At 69.0% G+C, this 19,935-nt stretch overlaps 2 protein-coding genes across 4 annotated transcripts; one reads left to right on the forward strand and one right to left on the reverse strand.

Annotated features, from left to right (window-relative positions):
• Window positions 1–4,146: 4,146 nt before the first annotated feature.
• On the forward strand, window positions 4,147–5,468 carry PRR7 (proline rich 7, synaptic). 2 transcript variants are annotated; one of them, XM_058035042.1, is made up of 2 exons: window positions 4,147–4,706; window positions 4,809–5,468. In XM_058035042.1, the coding sequence occupies exons 1-2, from the start codon at window positions 4,403–4,405 to the stop codon at window positions 5,222–5,224; spliced, it is 720 nt and encodes a 239-aa protein (XP_057891025.1). In that variant the 5' UTR covers window positions 4,147–4,402; the 3' UTR covers window positions 5,225–5,468. The 2 variants fall into 2 exon arrangements, with proteins under 2 accessions (XP_057891025.1, XP_057891026.1); XM_058035043.1 differs by having other exon boundaries at window positions 4,836–5,468.
• A 117-nt stretch (window positions 5,469–5,585) lies between these two features.
• Window positions 5,586–17,380, reverse strand: DBN1 (drebrin 1). Of its 2 annotated transcripts, XM_058035037.1 has the most exons (15): window positions 17,211–17,380; window positions 13,109–13,164; window positions 12,896–13,008; window positions 12,639–12,713; window positions 12,416–12,562; window positions 12,186–12,263; window positions 11,959–12,110; window positions 11,544–11,607; window positions 11,370–11,429; window positions 11,101–11,215; window positions 9,853–9,990; window positions 8,562–8,684; window positions 6,588–7,177; window positions 6,407–6,509; window positions 5,586–6,324 (listed from the first exon to the last, which is right to left on the reverse strand). In XM_058035037.1, the coding sequence occupies exons 1-15, from the start codon at window positions 17,294–17,296 to the stop codon at window positions 6,254–6,256; spliced, it is 1,971 nt and encodes a 656-aa protein (XP_057891020.1). In that variant the 5' UTR covers window positions 17,297–17,380; the 3' UTR covers window positions 5,586–6,253. The 2 variants fall into 2 exon arrangements, with proteins under 2 accessions (XP_057891020.1, XP_057891021.1); XM_058035038.1 differs by lacking the exon at window positions 9,853–9,990.
• Between the last annotated feature and the right edge of the window lie 2,555 nt (window positions 17,381–19,935).

Genomic DNA, 19,935 nt, shown 5'->3' on the forward strand with positions numbered 1-19,935 from the left:
GCTGCACCGGGATGAGAATAGCAAGTGAGGCTGGGTAACCAGGGAACAGTTGCCATGGGAGCGGGCCGAGGAGGAGTTCTCACACTCAGAGGGGGCATCTTGGGGTAAAATCCAGGCATTTGCTGCAGCCGTGGAAGGAAGGAAGGAAGGAAGGCAGGCAGGGGGATGGGAATGCTTGGGCATTGCTGTTCCCAGCGCACCAGGCAGGATGCTGGTGCTGCCCTCCTGGCACTGCCTGGGTCATGGCACCCTGGCACCAAGGTCCTGGGGCCACCAGCGTGTTCGTGTGTCTGTCACATGTTCAGGGTGGCTCTGGGGCAGAGCTGGAGTGTGAACAGAGCCGTGGCGAGCCCTGAGCAGGACAGGGAAGTGGCTCTGCATCTTTCCACCTGCCCAGAGGTGCTCCAGCACTTGGGGGGTGTCTCATCCCCCTCCCTGTCCTTGATGGGTGTAGCAGCACGCAGGTGAGGGGATGCTGGTGTGTGTCCAGAGCTGGAGTGGGTGCATCTGGACCCTGTGGACACAGGAGAGCTGTGAGGGTCCTGAGCGCTGCCCTGCGATGTGGGGCTGTGGCAGCAGCTCCGCACACCATTTTCAGGGGTGAAGGATGCTCTCAGCTGTTGCCTGGGCAACGGCTCCTCCTCCAGCCCACCATGTGGCTCGGGGAGCGCTCCCCCGCCCGCCTCCCCCCGCTGCCGAGGGGAGAAGGGGAAGGGGAAGGGGAAGGGGAAGGGGAAGGGGAAGGCAGCTCCCGGCCCCCGGCGCTGGCGGGGCCGGAGGCCCGGCTCCCTTCGCCCGCCCCTGCCCTGCCCTGAGGATGCCCGCGGGCCCCGCCGTGCCCCCCGTCCCTGCGGTCCCCATGCCTGAAGGGACCACCCCGGCCCCCCCGCATGGCCGCAGCCCCCTGCCCGCCCTGGGTGCTGCTGGGGCACCCGCACGAGCACCGAGCCGGCAGAGCCCGGCTGCCGTGGCCGCGCTGTGAGGTCGGATCGCAGGAGCTGAGTTCCAGCAAGGTGAGTCGGGGCCAGAGCCGAGGGGCCGGGGGACGCTGCGGCCCTGCTGCGGGCGGGGCGCTCGGGCCGGGCCGGACACCGGAGCCGCCGTGCCCAGCTGCGGTGGAGAGGGCTGCCAGCGCCCGGAGTGCCCGGGTCACCCTGGCCGGGATGGAGGAAATCCTTGCGGGCGGCCCCCGGCGGAACAATGCGCCGTGTGTGCGCCGCAGCGGGCGCCTGCCACCCTGCCCACGGGAGGAAACGGCGCCGGGGTCACGGCCTGCAGGGGCACCCACACCCATCACCCACCCGCAGCTGGCGCATCTCCCCCAAAACCGCTCTGCCTCGCTCCTGGCACGGCCCAGGGCACAGCGAAGGGACGGCGGGACTCGACCCCAAGTTCGGTGCAGCCCGAAGGAGCCAGAGCGGTGTCCCGTGGGGGCCACGACCACGGGCCGCAGTTACAGCAGAGAAGAGCTGTGACAAACACCCGATGGCAGTGCCTGGGGGAGCCCTAGCTCAGGGACAATTGCCAGTCCAGGCTGACGAGGGGTCTGCCTGGGGGAATGGCACCCAAGGGTGCGGGGTGACCCCAGGACACCCAGTGCCATTTCGGTCCCTCGCTGTTCTGGGGCCAGGCTGGCACCGCTGCCCTGCAGAGCCCCGAGTGTCACTGCAGTGCCCAGCCGGGCTGTGCAGGGGCCGTTCAGCTCTTGCCAGCGGCCGTGCTGCCCTCCCCTGCCTGTGGCCCTGCTGTGCTGGCCGTCACCCCGGGAGCACGCCATTGTCACCCCTTGAGGAGGCTGGGGATGGCACTGCGGAAACGGGTGGCAGCACCTCCAGGGCACCTCCAGGGCGAGTGCAGGGCCACCGACCGTGGGAGCCCGTGGCACCACCCCAGCGGGCATCGCAGGGCCCTCACCCCGCCCGGACCGGGAGCCGTACCCGGGAATCCCCGGCCCGCACCCGGTGGGGCTCCCGCGGCCACCCCCGGGGATGCCCCGGCCCTCTCGGCACCGGGATCCCGCCGCCGTTCCCCCGGGGCCGGAGCGGGGGGATTCCCTTGGCAGTACCGGAGCCCAGCCGGTGGCCCCCGAGCGGCGGCGGGTCCCGGGGCGGGGGGTGCGGGGAGCCCGCGGATCCCTCCCCGAGCCGAGGGCGGGGCGGAGCGGCGGGGCGGGAGCCCGGGCGGGCGGGGCGGCGCGCGGCGGCGGCGCGGGAGCGCTCACCGGAGACAAAGGCAGCGCCGGGAGGCGGCGGCGGCGCCGCGCACCGGGCGCGCACCGGGCCCCCTCCCCCGCCGCCCGATGGAGCCGCCGCCCGCCGCCTGAGCCACGTGCGCCGCCGCCGCCGGTAACGGGAGCCGCGGAGGGAGCGGGCGCGGCGCCTCCGCCTGTTGCGCGGTGCGGGGGCAGCGGGGCCGGGGCGGGGGCGCGCGGGGCCGTCGCCACCGGGGGCCGCGGCGGGGGCGCGCGGCGCGTACCGGGGCGCGCCTCTCCGGTCCGGCCCCGGCGGGCGCGCGCCCCGGGGGAGGAGGAGGATGATGAGGATGAGGAAGGGGTGCCGCGCCCCGCGCGGGGAGCGGGGAGGTTCCCCGCCGGGGTGTCACCCTCTCCGCGGAGGCAGCGGGCAGCGATGCGGCGCGGGCAGCGGGGCCCAGGCCGCGGCCGGGGGCAGCGGGGCGTCCCGGGGCTACCGGCGGGGCCCGGCTCGGCGGCCGCTCCGCTCTCCGCCCGGCGTGAGTGTCTCCAGCCCGGCCCCGCTCCTCCCCCAGCCCGCACGTCCTCGGCAGCCCCGCTCCCCCCGCACGCCCCAGCTGCGAACGCCCCCGGTCCGCGGCGCCGCCAGCCCGCCCTGCACCGCTTCCCGGTGTTCCCCGGCCGTCATCCCGGGGCTCGACCCGCGGCCCTTCCCGCACGGTACCTCTCCTCCCCGGGGATGCCCGGGCTGCCGGCGCGGAGCCTGTTGCAGCCGATGTGGCGAGCGCTGCCCGAGCCGAGCTGGCCCCAGGCAGGGCACCCCCTCCCCACAGCCCCACATCCCGGCGCTGCCTCAGCCCACGCGTTTGTCTGCGTGATGGAGTAGCCCCCGCTGCCCGCCGGAGCGCGGTCAGGGCCCCCGGCTCCTTCCTTCCCCATCGTTTCTTCCTTCCGCCGGGCTCGGCCCCCCGGCCCCGCCGGCACCCTCAGCCTCGGTGGCCCTGCCGTGATCCCTGGCCGGCAGCGCGGCCCTGCGGGGTGATGGATGGAGCTGCCCGCGCCCCTTCGCCCTGCTCCGAGGGAGCGGTGCTGTCACCGTGATCACCTAGCCCTGGAGGCTGCTCCAGGCTCACCCTCCTCCCTGCAGCCGAGCCCCCTTTCTCCCACTCCCCGATAATGAGAATCCTGACGGGCGCTTACGTGCCTGCCTGTGAGCACCCATGGGTGCTGCTCGCCGCTCGCTGAGGAGCAGACCTGGCCCTGGCCAACACCCTGGACATTTGATGCTTGGCTGGATGTGAGCGAGCTGTCACCCTGCCTAGAGGGCAAAGGTGATGGTTCCCATCGCCACCACGCCTGGCCCTGCATTGCTGTGTTGGGGTGTCACCATCCCCAGTGGCTGCGAGGCCAGCGATGGCTTCGGTGCACGTGTTCCTGCCAGCGCCACGTGCCGCAGGCACCCGACACCGCTGCTCATCCCTCCTGCTCCCCAGGGCACCCCCATGTGTGCCAGCACAGGGATGAGCTGCCTGGCTCAGCAGTAATCCAGGGTGCACCGGGTGGGCAGGAGACGGGGATCCATGGTGGTCCCCCTGAAGCAGTAATTCACCCGTGATCTTCAGATCACGATCTTCAGATGATGCTGTGGTACCACAGCATCCGTCTCCCAGCCCAGGGTGCCCAGCAGTGCCGTGGGTGATTCTGGGGGTTTGCTTCCACGGGGGTGATGGATGGCGGGGGGTGCACGGGGTGCCAGGCACGGTTCCCCCTGGCTGCGGGCGCTGCGGCGCATGTGGAGCGAGTCACCATGGGAACAGGGCGTCCACGTTTCCGTGTCGCTCACGCTCGCGTCTGTCTCGTTGCAGGGCCCCCACCCCGGCGGTCCCCCCCCAGCGATGGGCAGCGGGACCCCGGCAGCCCCGTCCCCCCGCCGCCCGCCCCGCCGGCCCCCCGCCCCGCCGCCCGCCCGGCGCACCCAGGCCTGACCCGCCCGCTCCGGCCCCCCCCAGCTCCATGGCGAGGACGGACCCCTGACGGCAGGCTCGCCCGCGGGCCACAGGAGACGGCGCCGGGCACGGCCCGGGGAGATGCCCTCGGCGGCCCTGACAGCTTCGGGTCCTCCCTGACCCTGCCGCCGCCCTGAGCATCCCGTCCCCCATCCCGAGGGCAGGGAGAGAGGCGGGGGCCTTCCCCCCGGGGCCGGCTGCCAAGATGGTGATGTCCCAGGGCACCTACACCTTCCTCACCTGCTTCGCGGGCTTCTGGCTCATCTGGGGCCTCATCGTGCTGCTGTGCTGCTTCTGCAGCTACCTGCGGCGGCGGGTGAAGCGGCAGCAGGAGGAGCGGCTGCGGGAGCAGAGCCTGCGCGCGCTGGAGATGGAGCCGCTGCACTACGAGGGTTACGGGGGCAGCCCCCCCGGCATCGCCATTCCCCACCGCCTCCGCCTCGAGCCCCACCATCACCATCACCACCCCCACCACATCCCGCCCCCCCGGCCCTGGAGCTGCCGGCACGGTAAGGAGCAGGGAGGGGCTCTCGCATCCCCGGAGCACGGGCCTCCCCCGGTGCTGGGGGGGATACGACGCGAGAGCCGGGGCGCAGCGCTGACGGCAGCAGGGGTCCGGGGGGGGCTTTGCCTTGCAGAGTCAGACCTGTCAAAGCCGCCGTGCTATGAGGAGGCGCTGCTGATGGCGGAGCCCCCCCCGCCATACAGCGAGGTGCTGATGGACACGCGGGGGCTCTACCGCAAAATCAACGCCCCTTTCCTGAGCCATGAGCGGCTGGAGAAGCAGGAGCAGCCTCCCAGCTACAAACCCCTTTTCCTGGACGCCGGCTACGGGTCAGGGCTGCACCTGCCCCGCTCGGCCAGCCCCGGCCCTGCCTGCCCGGACCTCTACCTGCAGCAGGAGTGCTCCCCACGCATGTTTCCCAGCTGGACGGACTCGGAGCTCAGCAGCAGGGACACCTACGAGACGGGACCCTGGCACCTGCCGGTCTCCATGCCCCTCTTCGGCAGGACTACCGCTGTCTAACGGCGGCCGCGGGGGATGCCCGGACCTTGCCGTGCGCCTGGGGGGCGGGGGGCTCTCGGTTGCTCGTGTCACCCCAGGGACACCCGCCCCGGCGCGGGCCATCGCCGCCGGCGCGGAAGGGGCTGGTTCCCCGTCTGGCCCCCGCCGGCCCCCCCATGGCCGGGGGCGCTGGGGACCCGGACTCTGCTCTTGTTTCTTAAATTTTTTGTTTGTTACAGTTTGAGAATAAAAGTTTGTGGCTCGGGTTTGCCTCCTGGCGGGCTGGCATGGTGGGACCGCCCCCTCCCCAAGGCAGCCGTAGCCCCCCGCCCCCAGCCCCGTTCCCAGCCCTCCGTGCCGCCCCAGCAGGCTGCAGCCCCCGTGGGAGACGCTTTATTTATTAACAGACATGAGCACACCGCCGGTACAGAACTTGTGCTTTCCAAAAAGTTTCCGGGGGGAATGGGGGGAGAGGGGCCAAGCAGGGGCCAAGCAGGGGAGGACGGGGCTCCCAGCAAAGAAGGAGTGGGGAAGGGGTAAAAGCCCCCACATCAGCTCCCTGCCGGGGTTTGGGGTGGGGGGGACGCCGCTGGCCGCAGCCTTGCCTCGCTCGGGTCACTTTATTGCCATATTCATTTATTATTATTATTATTATTATTATTTCTTTTTTTTTTTTTTCCTTGAACTCGTGCAAAGTACTGGGGGGGCTCCCGGGGGGGGCACGAAGAGAACGAGGACCCTGTCCCACAGCCGGGCAGGGGATGCGAGCGTGTGTCGTCCCCCCCAAAAGGGGCGCTGGGGGGGTATCGGGGGGGGGGCTGCTAAGGGAGGGCTGGGGGGCTGACACGGCTCCTACCGACAACTTAAAAAAAGAGAGGAGGACAAGGGGGGGCTGCAAAAGGCGCCCCGGGGCGGGGCTGCAGCGGGGCGGCCGCCACCTGGAGGCCTCATCCTGCGGGGCCCCGAGGGGTGAGGGGGGCCCGGCCCCCGGCTGCAGCCCCCCCGTGCCCCGCCGGGCCGGGCTGCCCGTGCCGGCAGCGGGGCCCCGCCTTACAGGGCCCCCCCAAAGCTCTCCTCCTCCTCGGGCAGAGGGTCTGCGTCCCAGCACGTGATGTCGATCTCTGCAGGACAGCGAGAGGGGTCAGCACGGCTCGGGGTGCCCCAGAGAGGGACAGGCGCCCCCTCCTCGCTGCCCTCACTCACCTGGGGGCTTGTTGTAGAAGACGGGCTGGGGGGCTTTGGCCGACAGCTCCTCGGTGGGGGGCACCTCCTCCTCCTGGGACTGGCTGAAGTAGCCCTCGCTGGCCTGGGGGCGTGGGGGCAGGCTGTCAGGACCCCCCCAGCCCCCATCACCCCCTGAGCTCTCCCCACAAGTGATGCTCACCTGCTCCCCACGGCCCGGTGTCCCATCCTTGGGGGCCATCTCCCCGTTGGTGATGGGGGGCGTCTCTCGGCCCGGGGTGTCCTCCTGGGTGTCTTCCTGGGGCGTGTGCTGGCAGCCCAGATCCTGGGGCTGGGGCTCCCCCTCGCCAGCTGCCTCTTCCTCATCCTCCTCCTCCTGCTCCGCGTCGCAGAAGGTGGCAGGGGGCTCGGGCAGCTCGTCCAGGCTCAGCAAGGCCCCCTCCTCGGGCAGCATGGCCGGGGGTGTCTCGGGGACGGGGGCAGCAGGCAGGGGCCAGGCAGCCGGGGGAGCCACCCCATCGCTGTCGCTCTGCCACAGGTCGATGAGGCTCTCGGGGTTGGGGGCTTCGGGGGCTTCCCCAGTTTGGGGCTCGTCAGCCACGGGTGGCAGGGAGGGCTCGCTGGGCTCCAGGGTCACCAGGTCCCCCAGGGCATCACCCCCCTCTGTCCACACTGGCCTGGGGCTGGGCTCGTCCCCGGGGGGCTCGGTGGCCTTGTCCTCGGGCCCCGGGAAGGGCCAGTGCTGCTCGGGCGTGGCTGGCCCGGGCTCCTGTGCGCTGGGGCTGGGGGACTCTGCAAGGAGGGGACACGAGTCAGTGGGGACAGAAAACCTCGTCCAGGGCTGGGGGGTCACCCGGGGACAGGGATGCAGCTCAGGGGGATTTGGAGTCCTTTGGACTGGGCACAGTACGGGAAATGCTGCAGGGATGGGTGGGGGTGGCTGGGCAGGGAGGGGACTGTGGCGTGCGCTGGGGAGTGAGGGGACATGGGGAGGGACAAGGTGATCCCCTGGGGAGTGGCAGGGAGGCAGAAAGGGAGGGAACGGGAGAGGTGCCCTGGGAAGATGCAGAAGGGAAAGTGGGATGCACCAGAGGATGCCAAGGGGCCAGTGGGAACGCAACAGGGACACACAGCGACAGCAGCAGAGCTGGCTGGGGTTTCCTGGGGACGCAGTGGGGCAGAGGGGACATCCAGAGGGATTCAGCAGCCCTGGAAAGGGCATAGGGCAGGACGGCGCAGTTTGGGCAGCATCGCCGTGGGAGACCCAGCAGAGACAGCAGGGCTGCACTGGGGGTGCAGCAGGGACAATGCACTGGAAGTGGGGGAATGCATGGTGTGGGGTGCAGCAGACATGCACTGGCATTAGAGAATGCACTGGAGGCGGTGGGGATACAGCAATGACTGTGGGGCTGCGCTGGGGGATGCAGCAGAGGCGGCGGGGATGCAGCGGGGATGCAGCGGGGATGCAGCGGGGATGCAGCGGGGATGCAGCGGGGATGCAGCGGGGATGCAGCGGGGATGCAGCGGCACGGAGCAGCAGGGACGGCAGGGATGAGCTGGGGGCGCAGCAGAGGCAGGCGGGATGCGCCGAGGGAGGCAGATGGGGCAGCACAGATGCACCGAGCCATGCAATGGCAGCTGTGGGGGCTGCAGTAGGGACGCATCCTTGAGCCATGCAAGGGCAGCTGAGGGGCTGCAGCTTAGCCGAGGGGGCTGCAGCAGGGATGTGCTGTGGGACACGGCAAGGGCAGGCGGGATGTGCCAAGGATGCAGGCAGGACAGCGCGGATGCACCGAGCCATGGATGCACCGAGCCATAGATGGACCAAGCCAGGGATGCACCAAGCCAGGGATGGACCAAGCCATGGATGCACCGAGCCAGGGATGCACCGAGCCAGGGATGCACCAAGCCAGGGATGCACCAAGCCAGGGATGCACCGAGCCAGGGATGGACCAAGCCAGGGATGCACCAAGCCATAGATGGACCAAGCCAGGGATGCACCGAGCCATGGATGTACCGAGCCAGGGATGCACCGAGCCAGGGATGCACCGAGCCATGCAAGCACGACTGGCGGGGCTGCAGCAGAGCCCAGGGGCTGCAGTGGGGCCGCTCCCGGCAGCCCGGGCAGGGGGCAGTGCCAGCCCCGGGCAGGGGGCAGTGCCAGCCCTGCGCCCACCTTTGGGCGTTGCCGGCGTCGGTTCCGCGGGCGCGCGGGGCCCCGGGGGCGAGGCGGCCGGGCTGGGCTCGCAGGGGCTGCAGCCCGCGGCCGAGGCCTTGCGGAAGGCGTCCGACTGGCTGCCTGCAGACAAGGAGATGGGCTGGCGTGGGGGTCTGCCCGCACTGAGGGGGGAACCAGAGCCCCAGCACTGCTCCTGCCCCTCACCGACCCAGCCGTGCGCTGCAGAGCGCACGTCACTGTGCACATCGCTGTGTACCTGCCACCACCTCGAACCCTCTGCGTGGTGGGGTGGAGGCTCCCATGGGTGCAGCAAGCACCATGTGCCCTACAGGTGTCCCCACCATCCCCGTGAGTTTCAGCCCCCACATCTGCTGGGCAAGGGGACAGGCAGCCCCACACCTGCCGTGCTGCACGCTGGCTCTGCCCATGCGTCACTCAGCTGCGCCCTGGCACAGCCTTTGTGGGCACAGCTCTGTGCCTTGTCAGCTGTGCCTGTGGGGGCACAGCCCTGCAACCACCTGGCCCCTTCTGCCCCATTGGCACAGCCGCATGCATTCCTGGGCTCAGCCTTTTCCATTCCACGCTGTTTTGTGGACAATCTTGCAGTCCTGCCCATGGCACAGCTGTTCCATGCCCTTCTGCCCCACTGGCACAGCCTCACATGATCCTGGGCACTGCCTTTTCCACACTGCCTAATGCTGCCCCACGGGCACAGACCTGCTTGGTGCAGGGCAGCAGAGGTGTCCCTTTCCCTTCTGCCCCATCAGCCCGTGATTGTGGCACAGCATTTTCCACGCTGCCTGACCCTGCCCCATGAGCACTGCATGGATCCAGGGCACAGCTGTCCTATCCTCTGCTGTTCCATGGGCAGAGCTGCCCTGTGCCCACTCTACTCCATAGGCACAGTGTCTCCCATCCCAGTGTGGACCGTCACCTCCCCAGGCACAGCTCTACCCTGTCCCCATCTGCCCCATGGGCACAGCCTGCCCTATGTCCCCCCTCCCAGGGGCACAGGGACCAGCATGGGGTCAGCCCCAGCAGGGGCACGGTCCCCTGGGGGTGCCCATTCCCCTCGGGGTGCCCATTCCCCTGGGGTGCCCGTTCCCCTCGGGGTGCCCATTCCCCTGGGGTGCCCGTTCCCCTTGGGGTGCCCATTCCCCTGGCGTGCCCATTCCCCTGGGGTGCCCGTGCTGCCTCCGCTGCCGCTCCGGTGTGCCGTGGGGTGCGTGGGCTGTGGGGCCCCCAGCTCGACCCCCGGAGCTGTGCCCGGGAGCTCCCAGCTACCTACATGGGAAGAAAGAGGAGAGATTTGGAGTGCGGTGGCAGGAGATATAGGGGAAGGGGGTCCGTGGGGGGGAGGAGGAGGAGGAGGAGGAAGATGGTGGCCCACTGTCAGCTGTCTTTATGAAAGGACAGTGCAGACGACCTGTGAGAGAGAGACAGACAGACAGACGGACGGACGGAGAAAGAGAGAGAGAGAGAGCAAAGAGATGGGTCAGTCCCTGCTCAGCGCGGTCGTGGCGGGGCTGGAGCACCAGGGCACCGGGATGGGAGCACAGCAGGGTGGAAGGCAGCATGGTGGGAGAATGGCAGGACAAGAGGATGGAAAGGCAGCAGGACAGAAGGACGTGAGGCAGCACTGCCTGGCCAGGTGGGGAGAGAGGCCAGGACACAGCTGTGGGACCAACTATCTGCTCAGCCACAGCACAGCCCCACAGCGTGAACCTGTGCACAACCACGGCACAGCCAGAACACACAGACCACAGCACGACCCACAGCACTGCCCCATGGCACAGCCCATGGCACAACCCATGGCACAACCCATGGTACAACCCATGGCACACAAGAACACACGGCACAGCTCCCTCCCAGCACAGCTCCCCAGCACAGCACCATGACACGGCCCCATGGCTGGAGGCACCCCCAGGACAGACAGTCCTTCCCTGGATGCACAGTAGGAGTCTCAGCACTGGATCCCACACTGTGGGCAGCCCAGCTGCTCCATGGGGCTCTCCTTGCCAGCTGGCAGCACGCTGAGCACCCTCACCTCCCTCACTCTCTCCTGCCCCTTTTGGCTGTCACCATGGGATGTATTCCCAAGCCATCCCCAGACCTCCAGTTGCCCACCCGTACGCACCAACCACGCTTCCAGCTTGGCTGTGGGCACAGTGCTGTGACAGGCGAGTGGACAGCACCCAGCAGGGAGCAGGGTGAGCCCCGTTTTGCTGAAGACAAACCTGACATCCAGCCCCTGACAAGCTGCCCCAGCTGCAGGGGCCACGTGAGGTGCAGTGGCAGTGGCGGTGATGGTGGCAGTGATGGTGGCACAGCAGAGCAGGATGTCCCCTGCCATCCTCATACCCTTGGCACCCAGAACCACAGTGCCAGTGATGGCAGAGGGTACACCCCCTCCCCACATTGCATCCCTGGTCTTTCCATATCCCACTGCAATCCTTTGAGCTGTGGCAGTTCACTCACCTGTGCCCTGGTGTCCTGGTGCCCACCCCTGTGCCCACAGCCCCCCACAGCCCCTCACCTGTCCTGTGGCTGCCTGGTGACACGGCATCGCTGCTGCCTGATGCCACCCGCTCCTGCTGCTTGAAGAACTCCCGGGGGTTGTCAGGCCGCTGAGCGATGATGGCAGCAGCCTCCTGTGGGGACAGGGGAGGCTGAGCCCCATTGCCCCGGGGCTGTGGGGCTGTGGGGCTGTGGGACCACCCTCCCTGCATCCCACAGCTTCATTCATTCCCATCTAGCTGTGGGCACTGCTGGATGGGGAGGGAGGACAGCACCGGGCACACTCACCTCCACCTCTGACTCCGATTTCCGAAACTGCTGCCTGTCGTCCTCGTCTTGCTGGTCCCCCTGGGAAGAGACACAGCATCACCTCCCAGCCTGGGCACCCAGCTGGGGAAAGCCCTTCCCTGGGGTAATGCCAGTGGCAGCCCTGCCCCTGATCCTGGCACCAGTGGCACTCACAAAGATGGACTGCTCCTTCAGGCGCTGCCGGGCCTCCTCCGCCTCCAAGCTCTGCTGCTTCCTCCTGCAACGGGGAAACGGGAGAGGCGCTGGGCATCGGCTCCTGCCAGCCCCTGTCCCAGCCCCAGCCTGTGAGGGACACCCATGTGCCCAGCCAGGCACTCACAGCACAGCAGCCATCCTGTGCCCACATCCCACCCGATCCCAGGTGTGCAGCCATCCCGTACCCACATCCCACCCGATCCCAGGTGTGCAGCCATCCCGTACCACATCCTCCTACCTGACCCTAGCTGTGCAGCCATCCCATACCCACATCCCACCCAACCCCAGCTGTGCAGCCATCCTGTACCACATCCCACCCAACCCCAGCTGTGCAGCCACCCCATACCCACATCCCAGCCGCCCCCAGCCGTGCCTGTGCTCCTCGATCTGCTCCTCGCGCTCCCGGTAGCGCCGTTCCCGCTCCTCCTGCTCCAGCCGCTCCTGCTCCATCCGCTCCTGCTCGAACCGCAGCCGGGCATCCAGGGCCTTTTTCCTCTCCTCCTCCTTACGCAATTCCTCCTCTTTCTGGTGTGGGGGATCAATGAGGGGGCTGCCCATCAGCAGCTCACCCCTCTCCCTGGGGTGTCCCTCCGTACCCACCTTTGCCTGCTCCCAGAACTGCTCCCGGTTGAGCCGCTTCATCTCCACGGTGGCGTCGGTTTTCTGGTAAGTGGTGCCCTGGATGGAGGAGAGGCGAGGGGATGGAGGGGCTGGGATCAGCGAAGGGGATAACAGTAAAGGGGAACATGGGGCTGTGGCACACAGGAGCCCTGGGCAGGAGGGACGCCCCAGCCCCAGCAGCATCCCCAGCGCTGCTGCGGGGACGTTACCACGGGCTCGGCGTTCTCGTCCTCGCGCAGCCGCAGGCGGTGCAGCACCGGGCTGGAGACACGGGCCAGCCCGTTGGAGAGACGCTGCCCGATGGCCCCGGGGTCAATGTCCTCCACGCTGCTGGCATTGACTATGACATCGACACCCTGAGGGGTGCAGGCAGCCATCAGGGTTCAGCATCAGTGCCCTGGCAGCATCTTCCCCCTCCCCAGCGTCACCCACCTGGAAGAACTCGGCGATCTTGGCTACGTGGCTGGCGCAGGCGCATTTGCGGGCGTCCGGCACATCCTCACCCACCTGTGGCAGCCGGGGAGGGACTGAGCTGAGAGGGGCAGCGGGGTGATCCCCACCCCGCTGACCTCAGCAGGGCAGCAGGACCGTGGGGCACCCACAGCCCCTGGGCACTGCCAGCTCCCTCACACCCAGCCATGTCCCTGTGGGCACAGCACAGCCCCCCTCAGCAGGGTCCCCAGACTCACCCAGTTGACGAGGACATATTTGGGGAGCACGGCCTGAGGGTCCTTGACGCTGCAGAAGCCATACATCACCTTCTGGATCTCAAAGTGGCCAGAAAGCTCCAGCAAACCTCCACCTGGCACAGCACCATCAGCCCACGTGCACCCAACACCAGGAACAGGTGACGGGGAAAACACCAGCACAGGTGAGCTGGCAGAGGGGACAGAGGACCTTACCTCCTGATGCTGCCAGCTTCAGGTCATCAGAGCCATCCTCATATGTGTAGAGGGCCCTGGGGAGACACCATGGGTGAGCCAAAGCCAGGAGGAGTGTGGGGCAGCCCCCAGCTTCCCCATCCTGCTTACACTGAGGTCAGAGTATGTGCTGGGACACGGTTGCTTGTCCCAAAACCAGCACACAGCCACAGCAACCCTTGTCCATCATCAGCACCAAGAGCCAGACTGCCAGGCAAGGCAGACAGGATGTGGGGCAGGGCCTATTCCCCAGCCCTTGGTGGCAGCTGTGGGGAAGGATCCCAGGTTTGGGGACAGAAAGTCACTTGGGCACAGGGACCCACTGACTGCTGAGCTGCAAGCCAACACAGTCCCACAGCAACTTGCTCGCCCATCCCTGTCCCCTCACGACCCTTCCAGCTACTGAGCAGGTTTGGGGACAACCCTGTGCCCCAGTAAGGACCCGGGCCCACTCACGTGCCCGGCTGCGTGAGCCACCAGCCCAGCAGGCACCAGGCTGGGGGAGGACGCCGGAACACCAGCAGCAGCAAATCAATGAGCCGCCAGAGTGTGATGGGGCCGTCATGGAGACTGTTCCTTGGAAACCATTCCCAGCCGATGGGAAACCCCCTGTCGCTCCCACCGTGCCCTGGCCAGCCCCTCTGGGGGCTCCGCGGGGACCCCCAGCAGCCAGCACCTCCCCAGAGGCACACAGCCAGCATCGGAGGGGGGACCACGCATGCCAAATTGGTCCAGGGCGGGTGGGCGAGGGGATGGATGTCGCTAGGCAACCAGCATCCTCCGTCACCATGGCAACCCCCCCATCCCAGCTGGGATGCAGCTCGCCCCGATGACGAGGTGATTAGTGGAGGGGAGCGGGGGAGGCAGGCAGGCAGCGGGGACCTGCGGGGCCTGGCAGGCACCCAACCCTGCCCGCCACCGTCACGCGCTGCGCCCGGAGCGCCGGGGCCGCCCGTGCTGGATCCCCACGGCCCCGCTCGCCGCGGGTGGGCGGCTCTGCCCGGCAGCTCTCGGCTGCTGCTGCCCGCACGGCGCTTCCCAGAGCCCCAAATCCCCGCTGAGCCGAGCAAAGCCCTCCGCGCTCCAGCCTGCAGCTTCAATCCACAGCCCGGGGAACGGGAATTGAGGGTCCCTGCGGGCAGAGCCGCCCCCTAAACAGGGCCTGGCTGGAGCTAAAAAGCAAAGGGAAGGCAGGCAGGTGCCTAAGAGAGAGAGGGCCTCCCTCTGCCTCCCCGAGCCCCTGGCAGGCAGCCGCAGATAATTGCACCAACAAGATTGACTTTAATCCGCACATCCCGATCCCGCTAATCGGCCGCCCCAGCCGGCGCCAGCTTCCAGGCCTGGAACAGCTGCAAAGTGCTGCCTGAGATGGCTGTGACAGGGAAGGGTGGCAAATGCAGCCCCTGAGCCCCCCGGAATGGGGGAGGACGGCAGCAGTTTGGGGGAGCCCAGGGCAGCGAGCAGGGAGCTGGCAGGGTGGGATGCAGCTGGCAGCAGGCAGGAGAAAAGAAGTAGGGCAGAGCCACAGCATCAGTGCCTGGGGAGCCCTGTGGGTGCTGGGGGCACCCACTGCCTGCTTTTCCTCCCCAGAACACGGGCATGCCCGCTGGTATCTGGGCACAAGGCTGCTGCTAGGGCCTCCCAGGGCAGATGGGGCTTGCTGTGGACACAGCTCAGCAGCACAGCCTGACTCCATGCCAGGATGGAGGTTTCCATTCCAGGAGACAGGGAAGCCGTGCTGGGGCCAGCAGCGTCCCCAGGGGTGCCCCCAGGGACCCAGAGCCCAACAGCAGCACCACAACCCCTGGTAGTGGGGACCAGCTGTGTCACAGCGGGTGCTGTCAGCATCATGCATGGCTTACCTCACTTCCATGGGCTTTAATCCCTCCACCCAACCCATTCAGCCCTTTCCCACCCCCGGGCTCCAGGTATGTGGGTCACCCGTGGGTGGAGATGCCCCGTGCAGCCCGGGGGGGGCTCCCTGCAGCCGGGGGGCTCCACCGAGGATCCCTCATCACCCCAGCCACAGAGCCCTCAGCCCAGTGCCCTGGCATGGCCCCGCTGCTCACCGGAGCAGGCGGAGCAGCGTCCCCGGGTGCCAGAGCGGGGCTCCCGCGGCAGCCCACCCGCCATGCCAGGCCAGGGAGGGGTCACATCGCCCCAGCCTCCCGCCCCAGCCCCGGCACATGTGTTTCCAATGTGGCTGGGAGCTCCAGGGAGTCGGCGTGCTCAGAAAGCAGCACCGAATTCCTTTCCGATCGAGTAATGGGCCCCAGCAGCCTTAGCGGGGCCGGGCAGGGGGAGGGGATGCTGGGACCCTCCAAGACCGGGCTGGAGCAGGGGAAATCCCAGACTAAACAGAGGGATCCCGTCCGGACATGAGCGCGGCATTCCCCGGTTCCGGCCCAGGGCCAGGCTCTGGCACAGTGTCCTCCCTGGGTCGGCCAGGCCGGGCCCTCCTCCCCGTGGCACCGTCCCCATCACCTTGCAGCCCCAGCAGCATCACCCCTCGGCCCGCACCCCGCAGCGGGGATGCTGCTCCCGCAGGCACTGAGTGCCAGGCGCTCCGGTGACAATGGAGCACCGGCTGGGCACGATGGAGCAGCTGGGGACGATGGAGCAAAGTCAGCCCCACGGGCAGGATTGGCAGGGGATCGCTGCCCGGCCGGGATCAGCGTTGGAGGTGTGTGTGGGGGAGCCGCCACCGGCACTCGCCTTCCCGGGAACCGATTCTGCTGCTCTCAGCAGCTTTGGCAGAGACGGCTCCTTTGCAGCGGATGCCGGAAAGCGAGATGTACCCGGGGCTGACAGCCGCCGCCTGGCCGGCAGCGCACACGGCGCCTACCCACAGCGCCCCTGGGCTGACAGCGGGACTGTGGGGCCCTCCGGAGACCCCAGGGACTGGCGGGGACCTGCACCTGCCCGGGCCCACACAGCCCTGTCCTGAGAGCAGGGACCTGGTTAGAGATAGACGCGTGACGGGCTGGGCTGTGGGTGCAGCCCAGCTGGGAGGTGGGAGTCCCCGGATGGGTGGTGGGTGTATCCCGGAGGGGCGGTGGATGCCCCTGGCTGGGTGGTGGGCGCGCAGAGCTCCCCTCCGTCCGCCCCCCACCAAAAGCATCATGCACAGCAGGCACCCAGCGCTGCCCAGCGCCCCGGCTGTGCCCAGCGCGATGCGCGCCGGCAGCGCTCCCACCCAGCGCAGAGGCGCCCTGGAGGGCAGGGAGGGGATGGCGGGGCAGATGGTCCCCGCCAGCCTCCGGCACCCGGCTGGGCTGGGAGAGGCGGCTGGGCTGGCAGCGGGTGATGCTCCCTGCAGCGGGCCCGGATCCGGCCGGCCTCGACACCGGGTGCCCCCAGCGGGGCGCGGGCAGCGCGAGAAGCCGGGGGTCCCAGCGGGGAGCGCCGCTCCCCTCCCCGGCTCAACAGCAACCCCGGCCCGGCCCGGCAATCCCGGGCCGACACCACGACCCCCCGGGATGTGGCAGCCCCGGAGCTCGGGGGAATCGGAGGGTAGCGGGAGCGGCGGGAGATGCTCGGTGCCCCCGCGGCTTCAGGCCTCGCTCCGCCGGGCAGAGGGACCGCCCGCTGCCGGGGTACCGGCGGAGCCGGTCGGGAGCAGCACCGGCCGGCAGCGGGGCCCCGATCCCCTCCCCATCCCCCGTTCCCCGGGCGCCCCTGCCCGCGGCTCCTGCTCCAGACAATGGCGAGGAACCGGTGCCGGGCCCAGCACCGGGGAGCCCCACGGGGCCCTCCCCGCCGTGCGCGAATTGCCCCGCTCCCCGCTCTCGCTGCCCGGCCGGGGTCGGACCGGGCCGTGCCGGGAGTCCCGGCGCTCGCACGTGCCGGCCCGGCGCAGACAAAGCGGGGACCGCGCCCCGGCCCGGTGCGGCGGGCAGGTGCGGGCACCGGGGGCGGCGAGCCGGGCACACCCCCCGCCGCCCCGCCCGCCTTTGTGTGCCGGGGCTCCCGGGGACGGCGGGGGGCGCAGCTCGGGGCGCGGCCGGTGTTACCGGGCGGCTCCGTGCACAAAGGGCGGCGGCGGCGGCGGGGACAAAGGGGCGGCGGCGGCGGGCGCGCTCACCAGTCGGTGGGGCTGTCCTCGCCGATCACGTCCTGGTAGGAGGCGAGCAGCTCCAGGCGGTGCGCCGCGAAGCCGACGCCAGCCATGGCGGGGCCGGGATGCTGCCGGGGGACCGGAGGGACCGGCCGCCTGCCCGCCTCCGAGACACTGCCGCAGCGGCCGGGCGGAGGGGCGAGCGGCGGGGAGGCTCCGCCCGCCGCCGCGCCCGGTCCTAGCGCCGCGAACGGCGGCCCCCCTCCCCTCCCCTCCGCCCCCCCGCCCGGCCCCCGCCCCCGCCGCGCCCCCGGGGCGCCCCCAGGGCATCCCGCTGGCCGCGCCGGGCCCGGACCCCGCGGGTGCGGGCAGCAGCATCACCCCCGCCCCGCCGCCCCCGCGCACGGCTCGCCCCCGGGATCCCGCAGCCCGGGCTCCGCTCTGCCCCCGCAGCACCGCGCCCCGGGCCAGCCCCCGCCCCAGGGACACCGAACCCCGGCTCGGCTCCTCCCGGGAACCGGCACGCCGGGGGATTTCGCATGCCGGGCTCTCCTCCGCCCTGGGGTCCCCGCATCCTGTGCTGCCCCTCCTGGGAACTTGCACTCTGGAGACCCTCCTGTTGGGTGGTCCTCTCCGTTCCCATATTCTCCCCTTTCCCATGTCCTCTACACCCAGAGGACGTGGCACACCTGGCTTCTGTGCCCTCCGCTGCCACACCGAGCCCCCGTGTCCAAGGTTTCCTCTCCAAGGACACGGACACCGCAGGCTTTGCCCTACACACCCAGCCATGCCCTCGCTGCTTGCACAAGGGCTCAGAGCCTCTTTGGGGCCTCTTTGCTGCCCATCTGCTCCTCTATCCCCATCACTCCCAAGCCCCCCGGTCCTTTCAGAGCACCTTTTCCAGGAGTTTTGTCTCAGTGTGAGCCCACAGCTGGTTTTGCACTGACCCGCGCAGGGCTCTGCAGGGACTCCCAGCCACGTCCTGCAGCGATTCCCTGTCCCCAGCACCGTCCCCAGCCCGGACCAGCACCGCGCTGGAGGGGTCTCTGTGCCAGAGCAGCAATGGAGAGCGCGCAGGGCCTGATTCCTGCAGGATGGGGATATTGGTGGAGTGGTCCGTCCCAAGGCAAGCCCTTCAGGCCCCTGGGTGACCCCCGAGGGACACGGGACAGGGGCCGCGGGCCCTGGCGGTGCCGCCCGCTCCCCCCACGCCCTCCTTACACCAGCATTTCCGAGCGAGGCCGGAGCCGGAGCCGCCCTTAGAGGCTCTGAGAGTTTGGGAGCAGCTGTGGAGCAGCTGCCGGGGCCAGCGCGGGGGCTGGGGCCGCGGCAGGCGCCCCACAAGCGGCTCAGATGGCTTTGGGGGTGGATGTGGTGGGACCCTGCTCGGGGATGTGGTGGGAGCTCCGAGCCTACCGCCGCCAGGCTTTGTTCTCGGAGCAGCGAGGCTGCAGCCCCTCCCCAGGCTCCACCTCCGCAGCCCACCCGAGACCCTCCTTCCGCTGCCTGAGCACAAGCTCCTCACATGGTGCGCAGAGCTGGTGGGCAAGAGATGCCCTTGGCAAGGCTCAGAGGCACCTTGGGTGGTAGAGCCATTGTCAGGATGGCCCAGAGGCAAGAGGGAACCAAGCAGAGCCAAGAGCACAGACCTTGCCGCGGCACAGGGGGATGCTCGGCCCTCCCCAGGGCAGAGGCAGGTTGGCTGCAGCACCCTGGCCCTGCTGGACACCTCGGGGCTGACCTGGCAGAACCTGTTCCCAGAGCAGGCTCCGTCCCGCACCACTGCCCGCCCCTGCCCCTTTCCCACCCCCACTCGTGGATTGCTGTCCAGCCAAGCCAGGGTTGGATCAGGGGCTGCCCACGTGGGGCCACAGCCGCCTCACCTTCCCCTGTGCTTCCTCTGACCTTGGCTGCCCAGCTGGGACTCACACGGGGCACTCAGCCCTGCTCCTGCCAGCCCTGCCAGGCAGGCACCAGCTGTTTCTGTCCCTTGCTGCACCCGTGTCCTGCTGCTTCTCAGCGTGACCATCCCACTGCTCTCCTGTGCCCCAGCCTGAGCACCTGGCCCAGCCCCAGCCTGTCTTTATCCCTCACCCCATCTTTAATGTGCTTTTGCACTCCTGGAAGTGGCAATGAGAAGACACGGCACCGCAGCCCAGATCTGGGTGATGCCAGGAGGCATTTGGCTCCCCACAGCCGGCTCCTGCCCCCGGCAGAACCTTCCAGTAGATGAGCAAGACAATTTTCCTTACAATTGCTCATCATGGCAAGAGCTGCAATTATTAATGACCGTTCCAGCTGTCAGAGTGGAGAGGGAGGAGAACAGCCACTTCCCCACAGCCGCTGCCCTCTGGCCCGTTCCAGCTGGAGGTGCTGCTGTGGCCTCAGCCCTATCCTTGGGGACAGCAGCTGCAGCACATGAGTGAAATGAGTGAACGCTTGGCTGCTCCACACTGGAGAACGCCCAGAGCTGGTGCACGTGGCCCATGCGTGCCCCATGGCTCCTCAATCCCTCTACAGTGCTCAGGTACAAGGACACTGCCCCACAAGGGCCCCCAATAAGGTCTGACCCCTTCCCCACCTCTCCTTGCTGCATTTTGCACCCCCAGATTCATTACTGCCTCCATTAGCGGCCCTGCCTGCGACAAGAGGGATGACCCAGCCAACACGTGGGGTCAAGCCTGGGCTGACGCGGGCAGAGGAGGAGAAACGTGAGGCAAAGAGTTTCCCTGGAAAGCTGGAGGGAGCTGAG

The sequence above is a fragment of the Melospiza georgiana genome, chromosome 15, assembly GCF_028018845.1.
Source record: "Melospiza georgiana isolate bMelGeo1 chromosome 15, bMelGeo1.pri, whole genome shotgun sequence".
In the NCBI taxonomy this organism is placed as follows: domain Eukaryota; kingdom Metazoa; phylum Chordata; class Aves; order Passeriformes; family Passerellidae; genus Melospiza; species Melospiza georgiana.